Source organism: Scardinius erythrophthalmus (assembly GCF_964197995.2).
Source record: "Scardinius erythrophthalmus genome assembly, chromosome: 7".
In the NCBI taxonomy this organism is placed as follows: Eukaryota; Metazoa; Chordata; class Actinopteri; order Cypriniformes; family Leuciscidae; genus Scardinius; species Scardinius erythrophthalmus.
In genome coordinates, this window is record NC_138227.1 from 22620143 (window position 1) to 22639364 (window position 19222).

Below are 19222 nucleotides of genomic sequence, written 5' to 3' on the forward strand. Positions count from 1 at the left end.
CTTCGATTCGTGCAGTGCCTTACGTGCAACGCTAAGTGTATTTGTGTCTTTGGTCAATATGAATAGAAGATGGCACTTGTTTTGTTCTTAGATGTATCTGGTGTGCCATCTGCTTTTAAAGATCAAATGAAATCCCACAGCAGTGGCGTGGAAAATCAAGGTAAGTGGTTTCTCAGGGACTTGCGTACACGGGATAAGCTAAATCCTGAAGTAGGGGATTGCGTCTGCATATGCAGCCCAGCCTTTTGCAAGTTCACTGTTACATAACTGCACCGTAACTACAGCCAAATAAACAAGTAGAAATGTTAAACCTGGGCATGCAAGATTAAAGGTTAGTTCAACTGTATATACAGCGAATGTTGGCTAAAAGGACAAATGAGACGAATTGGAATCCAATTAGTTACAAAAAGTCTCTTTGACTTTGTCTCTTTTTTTTTTAAAGACCTGATGTAATTGGACTCACTGATGAGATTTGCAAAAGGAAAAATGCATAAAGGCCTGGCCAACAGTCTGTGTTCCTAAACAGAAGTGAACTAAATAAAGCAACAATACAGAGTTAAAATAACCGCAAATAAATAAATCATACAATGGAAAATCAGTGACAACAATAGCCCTTGTGAGGGGGGGATGTTGTCTTTTTGCAAATGGATTTGTTGTGGATAGCAAGCCTGCGACACACATAACACACACTCCCTTACTTTCTGTCTTTCACTCTCTCTCTCTCTCTCTCTGCCAGTAATCTCTCTCTCTCTCTGTGCGAGAAAAACAGCCTCTAAATTTAGCATCAGATTTATCATGCGGTAGCAAAGGCTCCAGCTAACCAGAGAGGGCGGGGAGAATGCATCTGAAGGAGGCGTCGCCTCTGAAGGGGGGTGTCCATCACTCGTCACATTCAGAGCCAATGAAAAATACCTGGAACTGACAGACATGCACACACTGCAGCTAATAGACACTAGCCGACCTGCCACACGGGACAAACCACAGACATCCGGATGAGCATATTTATATCTTTATGTTCCTTTAGAGAACAAAACTGAAGGATCTCAGTAAGGTCCTGTATGGCAGTGGTTCTCAATTAGTGGGGTGCATGTGCAACACAGAAATGGGTAGCCAACAACTGCTAAACGAAAATAAAAAAAACTCAACTAACCATATATTTATCCATAGTTCAGATGGTAACATAAATAGAAAATAAATCAAGTTTTAAAAGGACGGAGGAGTGGTGTGCATCTATATATACATACGAGTCAAAATCTGCTAAGGGGTAATAATGGAACAACAGTTTTTACTATTAATTAACAGGATCTGCTTTTTCATGGGTTTAAATAAAAGATTTTTGTTATAAGAGATAATTAAAAACAGCATAACCCCTACTTTCTTGGTAAAATATTTACTTGATTTTCAATATTAAACAAATTTGACAAATACAGCCGAATGTAAAATTTTTGACAAGCCAAACATGTCGGTCTCTTAGTAATTTAAACCACAAAAAATTAACTTCATGCCATAAAATAAGTGTAATGAACCACGCAAAAAGCATTTTGAACGTATCCAGTATGTTTTATAATTAATTACCCAAAAATCAAACATGGTTCACCCCTCACGGACGTTATCACGTCTGTCAAAAACTTAGGCTTGTTGTTGGTTTGACTATTAGAACTAAAATAAAATCGGCATAAACACACTCATGGGTATCAATCACTTCACTGATAACTTGCTGGCTAAGAAATAAATTATTAGCCTACCTTATGATCCATCTGTTTTTTTTTTTTAAATATCACAACATCGATGTCTGTCAAAAAAATAACGTACACAATACACTGTGGTATTTACGAGAAGCAGAGATTCAGGGAGTGCACGCATTTCCTGGAAAACCCACATTACTCTTCGCTTTCCGAGAAGAGGGTGAAAATTGTGGCCAGAGCGGCTTCAACATGCTGTCTGTCAGAGACAATAACGTGCACGATACACAACACACACAAGTACAAATTTGTTCTTCACTAGCTGAAATTGAATCGGACTGATCAGGGAACTGAGTGAAATACTTCACACTGCATGATAAAGAGTATAAAAGAGTATGATTTTAATATTTTAACATTTTTATTAGGGGCGGCAGTGGTTCAGTGGTTCATGTAGGTTGGTGGTTCAATCCCCGGTTCCACTTGACCAAGTGTCGAGGTGTCCATGAGCAAGACACCTAACCCCAGCTGCTCCCGACGAGCTGGATGGCGCCTTGCATGGCTGACACCGCCGTCGGTGTGTGAATGAGTGAGTGAATGGGTGAATGTGAGGCTATGTAAAGCGCTTTGGTGGCCATAGGTCTGTGAAAGCGCTATATAAATGCAGTCCATTTACCATTTATTCGTGACTGATATTTTTCCCAAAATTTTGGCAATAGATAAACTGTTAAATGGGTGATCTTGAGACGAGTCCCTGTAGGCATCCAATTTGACTCTCATATGCTGACATAATATTATCAAATAAAATGTAATTTAAATAGTCTTCTCGGTTGTTTAAAAGATTAAGGCAATTATCAAAGTTTGATATTTAACGTTGTTTAATTTTCCAATAAAATATGATACGTTTTTACATAATTTGCTACATTTAATTTCCCCTTAGCAATTTTGACTCATATATACATACATAACACAAATCAACGTGGACTCGTTGCCAAACATGCCATGAACAAAATTACACAAGGTAAAAGGAAATATGACCTAGACTACATTAAACACAGGTTCACTTGAAAGAAGATAAACTAATTTGATCAGACCACAATCTGTTTTGTGGTGAATCACTGGCTAGTGCATGAAACCACTGAAAATCAACAGACAGTTAGAAACCAAAATAATATATTTTTCATTACATTCAGCCAATGTAATGTTAATAATTTTGCAATTTGTAGTTTGTGGTAACATCAATACTTTTCAGTTATTCAAAGACATTACTTTTGTGTAAACAAATTTGGTTCACTGTTGGGTCAGAATCTGATGTCCTGAAACAAAATCTGTTGAGAACTAATGCTCAATGGTTCGAATTTGGTCAACATTCCTGTAAATTACATGGTTTGTGCACTGTATCTGTGTGGGACAAAAAAGGGATGGAGAGAGACGAAAAGACATCGAAAGAGAAAGCAAACCCCCTTGAGTGGAAGGTAAAAAAAGGTGCCCTTGCAGTGGGATACTAAAAACAATGAGCGAACAAAGGGGGAGTTATGAAGAGAAGAGAAAAGAAAACATATCAGCCACCTGGTCAGATAAGTGGCCGAGCTGTGTGGAGCAGAGGAGCTGAACACTGCAGTGAACTGAAGGACAATCATTGAACAAGGACATACACACGGCGGGTCAGAGGAGCTTCAACGAGTCCAAAAGCACTGCGCTGATTGCACAGACTGCTCATTTCACAAACACCCAGAGAGTAGCGGACGGTGAAAGAGGCGAGCACAGCTTCCACAGAATCAGGAATGTCAATATCCGACAAGTCAAAGCAGTAACAATGCAGAGAAATAAATGTGTCTGACTGCAGTCTGTGCATCAAGGTCAAAAGCATGCAGTATATGCTCTATATAAATAAATATACACAAAGGACCACTTGTAATCAGTATTAAACAATTAGGTCTAGGTAAAATGTTGATTCTATAAATGTATAGAGTCGTGTCAACTTTTAGTGATTAAATAAATAAACAAAATATATAAATGTAAACAGATAGAATAAATAGAAAATAATTGAACTTTTAAAATTATTCATTTTTTCATTTAGCTAAGAGAGAATTTCAAGCAAAATGGACATATTAACTGAAGTATACCCAAATTGATCAAATTAAAATCGAATCAAGTGCTTAGTTATCTGAATAAAAACAAAATCTGTACTGATATCCAGGCCTATATGGACGAGAATAAAAATGTAATTGTGGATGCTAGTTTTAGAGTTATTATTACAGTTAGCTTTAGATTTTTTAATAAAAGTAAAAGTAAATGGTGGACTTTTTTTTACCTTAAAGGATTAGTTCACCTCAAAATGAAAATTTACTCATAATTTACTCACCCCAATGCCATCCAACATGTTCATGTCTTTCTCTCTTCAGTGGAAAATAAATTAAGTTTTTTGAGGAAAACATTTCAGGATTTTTCTCCACACAATTTGCTTCAACGGCAACCAGAATGTTTGCCGTTTCAAAGGGCTCTGCACGATCCCAGCTGAGGAATGGGGTCTTATCTGGCAAAACGATCGGTCATTTTCTAAAAAAATAAAAAGAAAAATTATATACTTTTTTAACAACAATTGTTCGTCTTGTGCTGGTGGTCTGCGACGCGCCACGCATTGCGTCATCACGTTGGAAAGGTCACGCGTCACGTCATCTATCTTAGTTATTCGTCTGTGTACTCCGGTTCAAAAAGGTAGGGAAGGGCGAAAAATTCCATCTCATTTCCTCTTCCAACTTCAAAATCGTCCGACATCTTTGTTTTAATTTATTATTATTATTGTTTCTTCTTCTTTTTTTTTCGTGACCTTTCCAACGTGATGACGTAATACGTGGCGCGTCACAGACCAGCACAAGACGAACAATTGTGGTTAAAAAGTAATTTTAAAAAGTGGTTAATTTTTTTTTTTTTTGAAAATGGCCGATCGTTTCGCCAGATAGGACCCCATTCCTCAGCTGGGATCGTGCAGAGCACTTTGAAACGGCACTGATTTGAACTTCAACATTCTGGTTGCCGTTGAATCAAATTGTGTGGAGAAAAATCCTGAAATGTTTTTCTCAAAAAACTTAATTTCTTTTCCACTGAAGTAAGAAAGACATGAACATCTTGGATGGCATTGGGGTGAGTAAATTATCGGGAAATTTTCATTTTGAGGTGAACTTATCCTTTAACTTAAATTTCTCAAGTGTTGTGATGCCTAAATGTACTTGGAGACTGCAACATTGATTTGACATTGACAAAAACTATAGATTTTTTTTTTTTTTTAGATCATAATAGCACAGACTTCTAAAACGGGCTTGTCTATTTTGGTCAAAATTTGCATATAAGATTCAGTGCATCCCTACAGAAAACAAAATAAACAGGCTGTTGAAACTGATAGTGATTACATACCAGTTGCAACGCTGCAAATCTCCTACCCTCCATGCAGCAGGCAGGTTGGTATGAGGTCTCAGACAGGGAAAGGCAGCGAGAGCTGGCTGTCAGAGGGTGGAGTGTGTGGGCCGATAGCCTCAGCGCTACATCAGTACTGTGCAGAGGACAAGGCAGGTAACCGCAGCATCAAAGAGAAGCACGCTGCTGCGTCGACTGGGCGGATTTGGAAGCTTGTCTGCTCCTACAAGAGCTCTGGCAGACTTGGCAGCTTTCCACTCTGGGAGAAACCCTAAATGAAAGCTCTGGGATGCTCCGTACCGAGTTTGTCACAGTGTAATAACCTGTCTGCGCTGTTGACATGTTTCCAGGCCTGACAGCCCAAGGCAAATTCAAAGCTGGCCTGAAGTATTACTGTATTGTCTTATTTTTTATGACTTCTATTAAACTTGAATAAAACCAAGGGATGAGATAGCTAATGTAATGAAGACTGCAAAGTGAGTTATCTGTGCTTCAAAATCTAATGATTTTTGTACACAAGAACAGGCGAGGAATGACAAGACAAAAACACCTTTATACCTGCTATTAATATCCATCTTGGTTGATTGATCATGAGTAGTCAGAACTAAATACATAGCCTATGTAAATGAGGTGCAAAATCAATATATATATATATATATATATATATATATATATACATATATATAAAATTATCGTTTTATTTACTAATATATCTTTTTTTTTTACTTTTTATTACATAATGAATAATTTCATAAATAAATTAAATCCATTTATTTTATATTCTGTTCTTTGATACCATTACTACACCACAACTCTGCAGGGCAAAATAAAAGTCTCACTTCCAACCCTTAACAGGCCAAACAGAAAAGCTTTTGGGCAAATTTTAATTATTAAATGCCAAATATCAGCAGAATTATGGATCAACCATTAATGTCATCCTTTGAATTGGCTCTATCACTCTCTTTCCTCTCCACCTATAGCTGGTGTGCGGTGAGCGCACTGGCGCTGTTGTTCATCCAAGTGGATGCTGCACACTGGTAATGGTCGAGGAGAGAACCCCTGACATGATTGTAAAGTCCTTTGGGTGTACAGTAGTACAATGTAAAGCACTATAGATGCCTCATTCATTCATTCATTCATTCATTCATTCAATGTGCATGGAACATCTTCTGTATTTTTGACTTACTGTACACTGACACACAAAATCTAAACACAAGTGGTCACTGAAGACTCGTGTTAAAACCAGGTATAAAACGAGCTTGAGACATGACCAACCAATCAGAAATCAAGTGAGTGTTATTATATATGCAAGACCAAGTTAAGCATTGGCGTTAAAAAAAGGGTCAACAATACATTTGGTTCAGCTCACATGGTGTGGTTAGCTGGGAGGCAGAGCACGACACCCTTTGTGTTGTTGCTACTCTTTCTACTCAGTTAATGTCACATAGTAAATGGGAGAGAAATATCACCTAAGAAAAATCTTGTGTTTTCAGAACTGGCATTAAGCCACAGTCTACAACAGCAGCTACACAGAAAATGAACTTTTTAGTTAACTTTTATAGAAGAAAGACAAAGTGATTTGCTATTGATTAGGGCCATGTGTGAAAGGCCTGTGTGTATCAGTTTACTTCTGAATAGGCAGTGAGCCTGAACTAATGAGGAAAGAAGAACACAACAGCCAGCACAAATATTTGCTGCCATTTTCCATGGATAGGATACAAAATAGGGCCTTAAACTCATAAAACCAAAGTATGACTGATGAATGATGTGAACTGAGGTATGAAATGAATGGGGGTTTTTTTGTGCATTTTTTTCAACACATGGCCAGTAAAAGGTCCTTGCACTTCAGAATGTGAATCGTAAAAAGTGGGGCATTTATTATTTAACATTTTTGGTTTTTAAAACGAAATTTATCTGACGTGTCTAATAAAAAACATTTTATTTTTGCCTGTAAAACCAAAAACAAAAAATGGGAAAAACAATGCGTACCCATCATGGAATGATGCTGTGGAAGTTGGCACGGAAATTCACCTTCGTCATGTCTGACGTAAAAAGTTCAACCACGGACACCTGTCGATTCAAATTTGTGCTGAATGCGTCCTGACCCCTGTCTCAGTCTATTCTCTGTTGTTTTGGCTCGACAAGAGGCGTGTTGCCATACCGTCTAGAACAGGATTCAATTAGATCCCTCACATCCTGCTAATCAAAACAAATCAAAGGAAGAGCACCAAAGCGCCATGTTCTCCGAGCCATGCTAATTGAGAGATGTGTCTTTTTGAGAAGGGAAGTCTGGGGGGTGGGGGGTCTTGGGAAAGATTTCAGAGAGTGGTGAGATCTTAAAGGGGTTTTGTCAATGGCCATGTCCAGAAGAGCTTGTTTCCTTCCCTTTCCTGCATGCCTGTTCTCCTCATTAGTGTCACTCAACAGCAGTTAGTGCTGGGCCGGCCACAGTGGTACTGAGCTCTCCTCTATAAACATGTGAACGCACCAGCCTTGCTCTCAGACACCAGGCTAGAAGGGGAGAAGATGGGGCCCTCATATTCCTCAGACAGAGAAAAAAAAAAGTACAGGCGAAACTAGCGCATTCGATATTACCATGTGACCAAGGCAGAGTATCTTACTGTGTGGCACTGAAGACACTGGAGTAATGACTGCTTAAAAATCAGCTTTGCCATCATAAATGGCTAATTATATTAAAACATGAACCAGTTAGGGTTGGGTGAAATGGCAAATAAATATCATATAATGATTTTTTTTGTTTCATGTTGGTTTTTAAGATCACTGAGCATTAAAGCCAAACTGATTTTAAAAAGTTAACAAAATTAAAAATAAAAAAAGAATGACAGACCATTTAGGCCAAAGTAGGGGTCGGCCAAATGGAGAAAAAAAGTAGCCTATTCTTTTATCTTTGTTATTAAAAAATAAGAACAAAGATGAAAATGATAAATAATAGGACAAATGCAATAGAAGATACAAATATAAATAAACTGCATCAATACTTTAAACAAAAACAGGTGCATTAACTCTAACAGCAACATTAAAGTAAGAAACTGAAAAAACAAACGCTATAAAATATAACCTTCAATAGACCCCTTTTGCGCCGACGTCACAGTTACGTCACGGCGCTAGCTGGAGGCAAAACAAACGGAAAACTGGAGGCGGCCAATACAAACCAGCACAGATTCGGCTACATAATAAGGAGCTTAAATTATTATTTTTATTATTAAATGTCATCTTGTGGTGTTGTTGGGTGCAAGAATCGATGAAAAATGAGTATGCTGTATCTGGAATTTTTATTTCTAGAAAATATTCATATCATTAAAATTGCACCGTAGTGCCACTCTTTACATTGTCGTCTTCTTGGCGCTGGCTAGGCAGAACTGCGGATCGTCTTTACATGACCATTCAGCACATAGTTATAGGCATCTAAATATATTTATATGTCCTCAGTTTCTCTTTACCCTCGGTTTCTCTATCGGGTAGGTGTAGAAGTCAGGCCACTCAACCGGGGGTAGTAGCATTAACGTTAATCCTGTTAGTTTGTCCATTGACTGAGCGTGTACGGTCATCTGGTTCCGTCCGTTAAAATTAACTTTTGCAAATAACAATCGCGGTCCTGGACAGTAAGTGACCTTGCACATTAAGAAAAAATCGGATTTTCTTCAGTCATTGTTAAAAAACAAGCTAACAAACTTGCAAACTAGCGTTAGTGAAGCGGCCAGAGGGATCTTTCTGCCTCCAGCTAAGCCCCGCCCACACAAATACGTCACCATGTTTACCAACTGTAAAAGGGTCTATAGGATTCACTGTATTAATTAAATATACACTGATTCTAAAAGCTACTGAATTATTCAGTCAAGAATGAGTCATTTTCTCTGTATTCTGTTGTTTGATTAAAGTTATAGCGGAGGATCTTTCCGAATTTTAGATAAGACCCGCCCTCTCCACTTTTTGAAAAGTTTGATTGATTCACCAGAATGATTGACAATTAGGAGGACCAATAGTATAGGTGATCCACCCGGAAGTAAAAAATCCTCCGCTATACCTTTAACATTAATGATGACACAGACAGCAGTGTTAGGTTGCTGTCACTTTAAGACCTATGCACGGACCCAATATACTGATACCAGTGATGCACCGAAATGAAAATTCTGGGCCAACACCAAAAATTCTGAATTACCTCCTGAAAGAAAAATAAATAATAAATGAATGCAATTAATTAATCAAACTTGTGTAATAGATTACAGTCAAATAGCTAAAACTGAGTTATACAAACATTTAAATTGCACTTTTTTTTTGCCATTTTTGCGATTACTCACCGGGGGGGTGCCAGAACTGCAACTGATAGAATGTGCGTTGTAGCATGATACTAAAAATCTCTCTTCAAAGGCAGATCATGGTGACATATCGCACACCCCTAAAAGCAGTTATTTTAAATTGTAATAATATTTAATAATATTACTGTGTTTACTGTACTTTTTTTTATTTAAATAAACGCATGTTGAAAATAAGAGACTTTTCAAAAATAAAAACGCGCCCCAAACTTTTAAACTGGCAGAGCAGATAAAATGATTATTTTTAAATTCATCTCATACCAATTAAAAATGAACTCTTGCATAAATGCTTTCTCAAGTCGCTCAATTATCAGTATAAACGCAAGTATGTCTGATATGCGCTCTTAAAAATACATTGTGAAAAAAATTGGGATTCACTATAATGTCACTCCTTTGCAATGTAGATGGTGTATCACCAACAATACGCTTATATAAAATAAACATAGGCTATATTCTACAGCATGGTTTTTATAATGGAGTGTTCACAACAGAAACAATGCAATGCAAATTAATAGCCGCATTTAAAATTTCAAGAAAATTAATGACAATTAGAATTCTAGTCCAAATCAGCAGCTCTAGTGCACGGTGAACAATTGGGTGGATATCCTTTCTCTCAATCCACAACCTTTTTCCTCTGTTGTTCCTTGCATCAAAACATTTCATCATGGAACTTCAATGCAATGTTTACATCAAGCTACACTGAAATATACCTACAACAGATTTAACCAAGGCCCTTTTATCAAATATGTTTTCTCAGCCCACGTGGGAAAAAGAAAAAAACACCTGCAGATAATTCAAAAGAGAAAGAGGCTGCTTTGCCAAGCTGTCAGCATAGAACTATGGCTGCGGAAATGAAAGGACGTTCAATGGAACCCGCGAAGACTGATTGAGCCGTGCGTTAGCCGGGCTTTTTAATTGGCGGCAGGGTTGTTTGGAGTCAGTGGCCTATCGGTGCCACTCTTCTCTCCCCAAGAGCGAGAAAACGTTTGCTGAGATGTGGTTTCGCCACTTCACATGGCACCACCTATTGGACTTCATTAAAAACTTGGCCTGGAGTTTTCACACTTAGTCGTGTGCCTCTCCCCGTGAGCCCACACCACAGGACCCGACAGCTTCGCTGTTTCGCAGTACACTAGGTGCAAATATTTTTACACACTCAAAAACTGACAAAGAGAGCAAGAGGGAGGGAAGGAGAGTGAGAGGAAAAACAGCACCATGCAATGTAGGATGGAAAGGAAATTAAAATAATACAAGGGTAAACTCAATTTCAGCTCCAACACGCGCTCTCCCGCTCTTCTGTCAGTCCCGTGCTAGGCAGTTTGCGAGAAACGAGAGAACTGGGGATGTAGCTTTTGCTCAGCCATTGTTTTGACAGCACTTATGGGCGGTAAATGCCAGGACATTTCCACTCAGGCTGGTTGTGAGTTGTGTTGCTAGAGCTGAAGGATTGCATTATGTTGTGTGCTGGGCCTTTTAACATGGCTGTACTTCCAGCATAGCTCCCATTTTGGTAGATAATGTGTCTGATTATAGCCACTGGCTTGGCAAAGAATGGTGAGACTCCTGAGAAATCAAATTTAAGGACCCAAAGGTGGCTGCTCTGATCTTTGAATGGAAACCCATTTAGCAGTGTCTAACAGTGTTTTGAACTAGTGTCAGCAAAAATTACACATTATTTTTTTAATGGCAGAAAAACCAGAGGCTGGCAGCCAGAGGCAGGGAACGGAAAGCCCAGGGGGCAGAAATGGGTGGAAACGTCCACACTCAAGATTTGGACCTGCATACACACAGACGTTCAAACTAGCTCTCCTAACCTCCTAGCTGTCCCAAAAGACTTAAGTCAGGCAATACTTTTGACAGAATAGAAATTAAGAAGTAGGGTAACATGGGGGAAGATGCCCACCTTAAGAACAATGTACATTTACTTTTGATCTGTAACACATATGTAAGATATAAGTTTAGCATGAGCAGCATGATGATGCATCAGCCAATATGTTTTTACAGGAATTAGTAGAAACATTTGTTAATTTAGTTGTTATAGAACAAAATATAAAATTATTCAAAAAGGCCATCTTTTACCCCACTACTGGGGTAAGAAGCCCCCCCCCTGGCTAAACTTTTACAGAATGTATAAATTGCATTTCTTATATATATTTTATATATATATATATGTGTGTCATTAAAGTAAAATACTAAATCAATATTCATAAATCAATATAAAATGTTATTATTTTTATTTACAATTTAGTTGAATAACTGAATAACTGATGATAGAAAAAGCAGAATCCCCAGTAAGAGAGATTTATCTGAAAGGTAAAATTATTCTGTGACTTTTAAAGGAATAGTTTGTTTATTTAATCATTGATTTACATATTTATTTAGGCTAATTACCTTGTTTTATTATCGCGGGAAATGAGAATCTTTTTCTAGCATTTTGCGAGCAAAGACAGAAAAATGTTACAGCTGATTAATCAGTTATCGGCCAGCATGTTCCAACCTAGTTATCGTTATTGGTAAAATCCACTATCGGTCGACCTCTATAGATTTAAAAAAAAAAAAAAAAAATGAAGTATTTTAAATACAACATAATTTGAAAAGGTATAGTATCCCCAACACTGTCATCTAGTTCTATTCAGCAATGTGACTGAATTTTTCCTCTAAACTGTGAACCTATTGAAGGACATAAACAGCTTTGAAATCAATTATTCGGAAAGGTAATTCTTCATTCACAAGTGTCTTGAAGATAAATACGAGTCCACTAAATTAGCAACTGGAGATGGAGCAGCCTCCAAACATGATCAATGAGAAAGGACAAGAATCAGCAGCAAACAAATGGCCCATCACATACAGATGATCGTCCATCGCATTAATGCACCTAGAGGCTTGTTAAAACCGCACTACAGCTGGTGAAGCATCAGTAACTTGATTGGAAGGCTTATGCAGACTTAGGGTTGATGAAAATAACAGTTTTCTCGGAGGGCGATATCAGACCTGCGAAAATCCATTCGCTTCCAAAAGTGGCCTCAATCCCAATATCAATAAAAATCTTGTCAGGACATGCAGAGCCATGTTGGGGAAAAGTAGTGTGAAACAACAAGCCCAATCACAAATAGGGCGAAAAAGCAATCTCGCCCTCCGCCTGTGGTAAACTTCTGCGCTGTTTAACACAATCAGTGCAAAAACAAATCCCCACTTCCTTTTAGAGCTTTTGTCGGGAGATTAAAAAAAAAAAAGGAGGTCTGAGCTTTTGTTTCCTTAGTCTTCTATTTGGATCTTCATGTTTATCTACTGCTGGTTTTCTCTTAAATCTAAGCGTAGAGTCGGATGAATCTGAATCGCAGTAACTACTGGCAACTTCCAATGGCGCAATAATGCCTATCCCCATTGACATGGTTGGAAATAATAATGCATTTGCATTAAAGGTATTATTTGCCAATGTGCCTGGCTCTGAGCAATCATCGACAGGGCTGCAGTCTAACTGCTACTGGAGCCTGGCCGCATTAATACTCCTATTCATCCCGTGTCTAACCCGAGCCAAGAAACAGCATTAGGCCCGGGGCCCTGCGGCCTGCATTTGGACCGGCCTTGCTGGCATGCGTATGTGCGCAAGAGCGAGAAAAAGAGTGCACCTTTTCTCCTCCAATGAGCCCTGGATGAAGCGAAAAAGTTCTTTATATCAATTAGCCAGACAAGTGTGCAATGGACACCTGTCACCCCACGAGCCCTCCTCCCCGGCCTGCTCTGATCAAGGACCGTCTGTCATCTGCTCTGCATTCGTTCGGAAAGAATCCACCTAAGCTGATCTCAGATCGGTGCACCTTTCCTCTTGGGTAAAAAACGCTGGTGGCCCGTAGCGGAGCCAGGGGGGCCGTCCCAGCTCTGCCTGAGAGGCCAAGCAACGGCTGCACGGCAGACACAAAATCTGGGGCACAGACCATCTGGCTGACAGTGCAGTCTGAAGCGAAGAGGCTGTCGGAAGTTCGTTGCCAACATGGCTTGCAGAAGCAGGACATTAGATACCATAAAAACACACACACATATTCGGCTGTACAAAGAAAAGATTTCTTGTTGAGACAAGATTCAAACGAGGGATTTAATGCTCTGAATTCCACAGCTGAGGGCAAAATTCTCCTCTAGTTTGATTTTTTTCTTCCTTTTTTATAAAAGATTCCTCTCTAATGATCTTACATGCAAGCAGCGATGCTAAAAAAAGGCAAGTTAATCACCACCCCACCTCAAGCCCCCAAAAGTGAAAAAAAAAAAACACTCAACCTTCACGCTCAACAAGGCAGCGATAATTCAATATTTTCTCCGTGATAGTTCTACGGGTTCATACCCAGCCATGCTAATTAAAAGAAAATCTGAATTCCTCACATTTGAAACAACAATTAGACAATCTCTCCTTGTACTATGACACAGAGAAGTCATAGTTAGCCTGGAAAATAACACCAGCCAGACTGCAACAGACCATAATGTAACATCACAGCTTCAACTCGAACTCAGCTTTGCTCTGTCAAAGGCCAAATTCAGCAAAAAACATTGGCCCTCTCACACTATTAACAAATACACACAGCAGACTTGCAAATGTAAAGTGGCAAACAGCTCTTACCTTGGGTTGAGCGCGTCTTGGAAAGGCAACTTTAGGATCAATCTAAATGAGACAAAAAAAGGAGAGAAGGAAATATGAGAAATCTGAGCTCATGATGCTGTTACATGAAGAGGAAAATTAGAAAATATTACAAAAAGCCAGCAATGTGCCGCGACTACTCGATAACCTTCATGGAAATTATAGCATTAATCATGATGCAATGCTCCATGTCTCGTGTGTAATCTCGCCTAGTTATTACATGCTGGTTGCATGAGGCCTGTGTATGACAAAATCGAATAAAAACCTTACACAGGGTAGAGCATAATTACTCGATTACAACATAAATAAACAGGTGGCTTTATTTAACACCGGAGATAATTCAAAGACTCGCTGAAGAAGTGCGCTGGCCTCGGGGGAGGTCAGGCCCACATGACGGGAGCTGTTTTAGCGAGAGCTGTAGATTTGCGGAGAATCAAGACAGGGCATTAGATCAATACGTCCACAACCTCCTTCCCCCCTGAGGGATTATCATTATTATGGGTGACTCTCTCGGCCGCTGTACCGCACTGCACGAGGGGTTGCAGCTCTGCCTAGAATGCATTTTGCCATGTGATAGGACATCATTAGGTTTATTGGTTAGATAAGCTATGTTATTTGATTTGATTATTTTACAAACGAAATGCAGTTTCGCACACATCATGATCAAGAGCATTTGTAATTTACATAAACCGCTAGGGGTTCTGAACCAGCGGAACGATTCATCCTGGATATTAATAATAACAGATTCCCCCGGAGGATAAATCAACAACATAAAAACGCCAATCGCAATCAAGACATTTTTCCTCCTATCGATCTTTCAATCATTATACATTTTACATACTGCAATTTATGGGTGATTCTAATGCTAAAAAGACATTTTAAGAGATTCTGATAAACTGGTATTATTTATTTCCACTAGCTGACTTCATTTATATGAGCGAACATCACTTATTCACATTCCAAATAACACAAATATATATAGATTTTACATAGGAAAATAAGTGAGATCCAGACCGACCTGCTGTTGAGCAAGATGTTGGCTTGGGTCATTTAAACATTCATAGACTATAACAACAGTCCCTCTTTTTAGCACATAGGCCGAAAGCTTGGGCAGCCAGAGCACCAGAAGGATAGGTCGGTAGATAATCATGCATGCGAGAACAAAAACAGTTCAAAGACTTGCTTCTGCACTCTCATTAAATGGAAAAACAACTCGAGGGAAAAAGATCCATTAGTGCTATATTGCTCTTGAATATACCGCAGGTCTGAATGCTTTGTCACTTCTTATAAATGATAAAAAAAGGAAAAAAAAAGAAAAGCTGAATTGTGTTGAAAATGTGGCAGCATGCAAAAAGAAAAAAGAAATGTAATAAACATGTTTTGGTGAAATATAAAGGAGAGGGTCTCCTGGTAAATTAATTTGACCTGAACAGAATTGCAATATGTACTAAAAAAAATAAAAATTAAAATAAAAATTAAAAAAACCTTTCTGGTGGGAAATGATGCCGTTGTGTTATACTTAATTCATCCAGAAAAGTGTTTAATCTAAAACAGATTGCTTTTAGAGAAACCGGCTGCAGTCTCTCAGTTGTCAATACACAATGCAATTCTCACCCCAGGCCTTCAGATTTGCAGATTACACAGCTTTTAATCAAATGTGAAACAAGTGTGTCAAGAATATCCCTGTTCGTGTTTTCTTTGGTCCATTTACACTCTTCAAAAGTGACAAAAAGATTGGACAGGAAACTGCCAAAAAAAAGTGAAAACTAAATAAATAAATAAATAAATATAGACAATGCCACAAAAATGTCTTTCTGGCCTGAAAGATGACACTACTGTAGTTACTTTATAAAAAATAAATAAAAAAAATTCTAAATGAGCTAATTATTTTAATATATATATATATATATATATATATATATATATATATATATATATATATATATATATATATATATATATATATATATATACACACACACGCAAATGAAAAATGTTAAAGCCGTATATATACATAACCACTTACACTATACATGAACTCAAACATTGTCAATCTGTAATATAACACCCATTTGAATTGCAAATGAATAAAAGCTTATAAAAAATAACTGAATATCCATTCAGGTATTATATATTTATTAGTTGTATTTATTTGTCATTTGGGTGTTTTTTTTTTTTTATTATGTATTAAAAACATATGCAAAAACAAAAAAAAACATGAAAAAATATTCAATGGGACAAGCCTAGGAAACACAAGGCCGAGGAAAACAGGTGTTGATGACTTAAAAGGTCATGCCTTTTTAATTTTTTAAAGCAGTAATACTTAAAAACAGCAATATTGATATCAAAAGCAAGATCTTTCAACTGCGAGAGCCATTTGAATTTGTTCTTAAACCTCCACCAGTGCAACTTCCTCACAGCTCCTGGTCTCCAGTCGGAGCCGAAGCCTCAGAGTCATGACACGACCGCCCCAACCCTGACGATGGCATCACTACCCACAGCTCAGTAATCCCTGCTTTAGCACCAGCCGCTACTGTCCACATGATCTCAATCGCTGTTAACACTAGCTTTCTTTTTTTCTTCCCTCAGCCATTCAAGAGCATTTGAAACGTCAAACCTTGACCCACTTTTTACAAAGAATACTAGAGTTGCCCATGTGTGTGTGGTTATGTAATCTAAACGGCCTATTTTTGATGTCCGAAATACATGTTTTTGGACTAGTGCAACGCTAACATATAAAATGTACTATTATTTTATTAACAAGATAGAAATGTTCTACCTCCTAAAGGCATTTCAGCTTACATCAGTCAAGGCTAAACTGGCAGAGAGTGAGATAATGAATACTGTAGCACACCTGTATTTCTAAACACATTTAGGGCACGGAACCAAGAGAGGTGGTGAATATTCGCCTGCTGTGCTAAATTATGATTGAAAATTAACATTTGCACAATTGCTGGATTTAAGTAAACGATCAACAGTAATATATCTGCGGCTTTAGGTGGGTAATAAACAGTTTAACAGGTTAATCTGCTATTGACCAAATTAGCCACCTGATCTAATCTAATCTAATCAGCACAACTTGAAACTCATAACCTCAGTTTGGTTTTTACATCTTTACACATACACATTATTCTTAAACCAATGATAAAAAAAAAAGTTTTCAGTGTCATAAATAAAATCAGAGGATTTTACTTTTATTCATTTTACATTATATTTGAAAAGGTCTATGTTTAAAAAAACATATTTACGACAAAGTTTTCCTACTCAACTATAGGAACAGAAAAACAATTCTATCACAGAGTTTAATTTTTTTTTTTTAAATGGAATGCACTGGGAATGCCAATATGTAGTGTTCTGGGAGAAAAGTATTAGCCACAAAATTCCTGAGGGAAGTTATGAACCTCTGTGAACACCTTTAAATACAGTCCGTCTCTTGATATGAACTTGCAGTAACATGGCATCCATTAAAATAAGCCAGTGAAGGCGGTATTTGTCCACACCCTAGCCATCCCAAATAAAAGGCTCTTTCACTCGGGACTCCTACAGGTAACTAGCAGCTGCATCTACAAACATGAAAGATGGTGACTTTATTAGGGGGGAAAAATAGAATCCACATTAACTTTACTGATAGAGCACAAACTGATGTCACACGCAAAACTAAATGCATTTCTGCTTGGATTTAGGTAATCAAACAGGTAAGGCTAAATAGGTAAACCTATTTCTTGCTGACAGAAATATACATGACTCAGTTTGCATGGGCAGGCAATGTAAAATAATGTAAATAATATAATATAATATAATATAATATAATATAATATAATATATAATATATATATTACTTGAACTCCTAAATACTGTTTTATAAGAATCCAATCCAATGCTATACAATGAATAGATCTATAAAATACTATACTATATATATATATATATATATCCCTAACCTCGACAGGTAAAAAGACACTTCAAAATCTTTTTTAAAAATTAGAATCTTTATTTAAAAAAAAATATTACAAAAAAAATATTACTACATATTCTAAAATTTAGACCTTTTAATGTCGAAACAACAGCAAACTCTGAGCATGAATAAAACAACTGAAAGATAAATAACACGTCCATTCTGTTCTATAATTGAACGCTTCAAGAATTTTTATATCTATAACATTTACAATAACATGTTGTCTTAGAAATATACAGTGCGTCAAGGACAAGAGTACAGCTAAAACTTTCAAAAAACAACTGAAAGATAAATAAGAAAAATGTAAAAAAAATAAAAAAAATACACTTTTTAAAAATCAATAATTAATGACACATTAAGAAATAAGTTGAATTTATAATAATTAAATGTATAATAATGGAAAGGGTACACCAGTGCGCACACTAACCTGCACCACAAATTACAAAATATCCACATAACTCTAGAAATACTTTGAAAGTAAAAAAAAAAAGAAACAATGAAATGAAATTATTTTACTATGTAAATAAACATTTCTAGTCAGGAAGGTTTAGAATGAACTCATGCATGCAACCTTGCATCAAAATGCATCCTTGCCCTGAGCAACTTCTGGAGATCTGTCTGGAAAATTCAGTCATGAAGAAGAGTGCAAAACACTACGTCACTACAAGTCTTACGTCACAATAAACACGGATCACGGCTGGTGTCACAATCTAACTACACAGCAGGTAATTAGTCCCTTCATGCCCACAAACAATAATGGGGTTTAACCCCTTGTTCCCCAGTACTGGTCTGGCAAGCAAGGGGTTAAATCCCGTTGAGGCATGTGAGGAAGACATGACTAATTATCCGGCTACTTCTTTATGTCAAGTGCCCCGCTGTTGTGTGTGTGGTACAATGACAAATGCCGCGGAGTGCCTCGACCCGGGAAGAGATATGATAGGAGACTGCGTGTCTGTTCACCACTGAATGTCACAGACACAAGCATGTTTAAGCAGCACTTCACAAAAAATAAATGCAAATAGAAGAGAACATACCGTCTTTGAGTCTAATTCGTGGTGAGGTTGAGCTAGGACCTTATCTACACTGGCCGCATCAGCAAACGTAACGAAGCCAAATCCCCTGGAAAACAAAACAAACAAAAACAGACATACATTAGGAGCTGACAGCAATGGGTTACACGTGTTTGACTGCTAAGCTTGTTAACACATCCATT

The 19222-nt window shown here is 37.6% G+C and overlaps 1 protein-coding gene across 20 annotated transcripts in view; it reads right to left on the reverse strand.

Annotated features, from left to right (window-relative positions):
• Nucleotides 1-19222, reverse strand: part of msi2b (musashi RNA-binding protein 2b) — a 260388-nt gene that overhangs the window by 239072 nt on the left and 2094 nt on the right. For all 20 annotated transcript variants that reach the window (XR_014030509.1, XR_014030510.1, XR_014030511.1 and 17 more), the window contains 2 exons: nt 19044-19128; nt 14037-14078 (listed from right to left, as the gene is read on the reverse strand). Coding sequence is in view for 13 of the 20 variants with exons in the window: in XM_081370975.1 (XP_081227101.1) it covers nt 14037-14078; nt 19044-19128 (127 nt within the window). In the remaining 7 variants the exon portion in view is untranslated. The remainder of the gene's footprint in view (nt 1-14036; nt 14079-19043; nt 19129-19222) is intronic.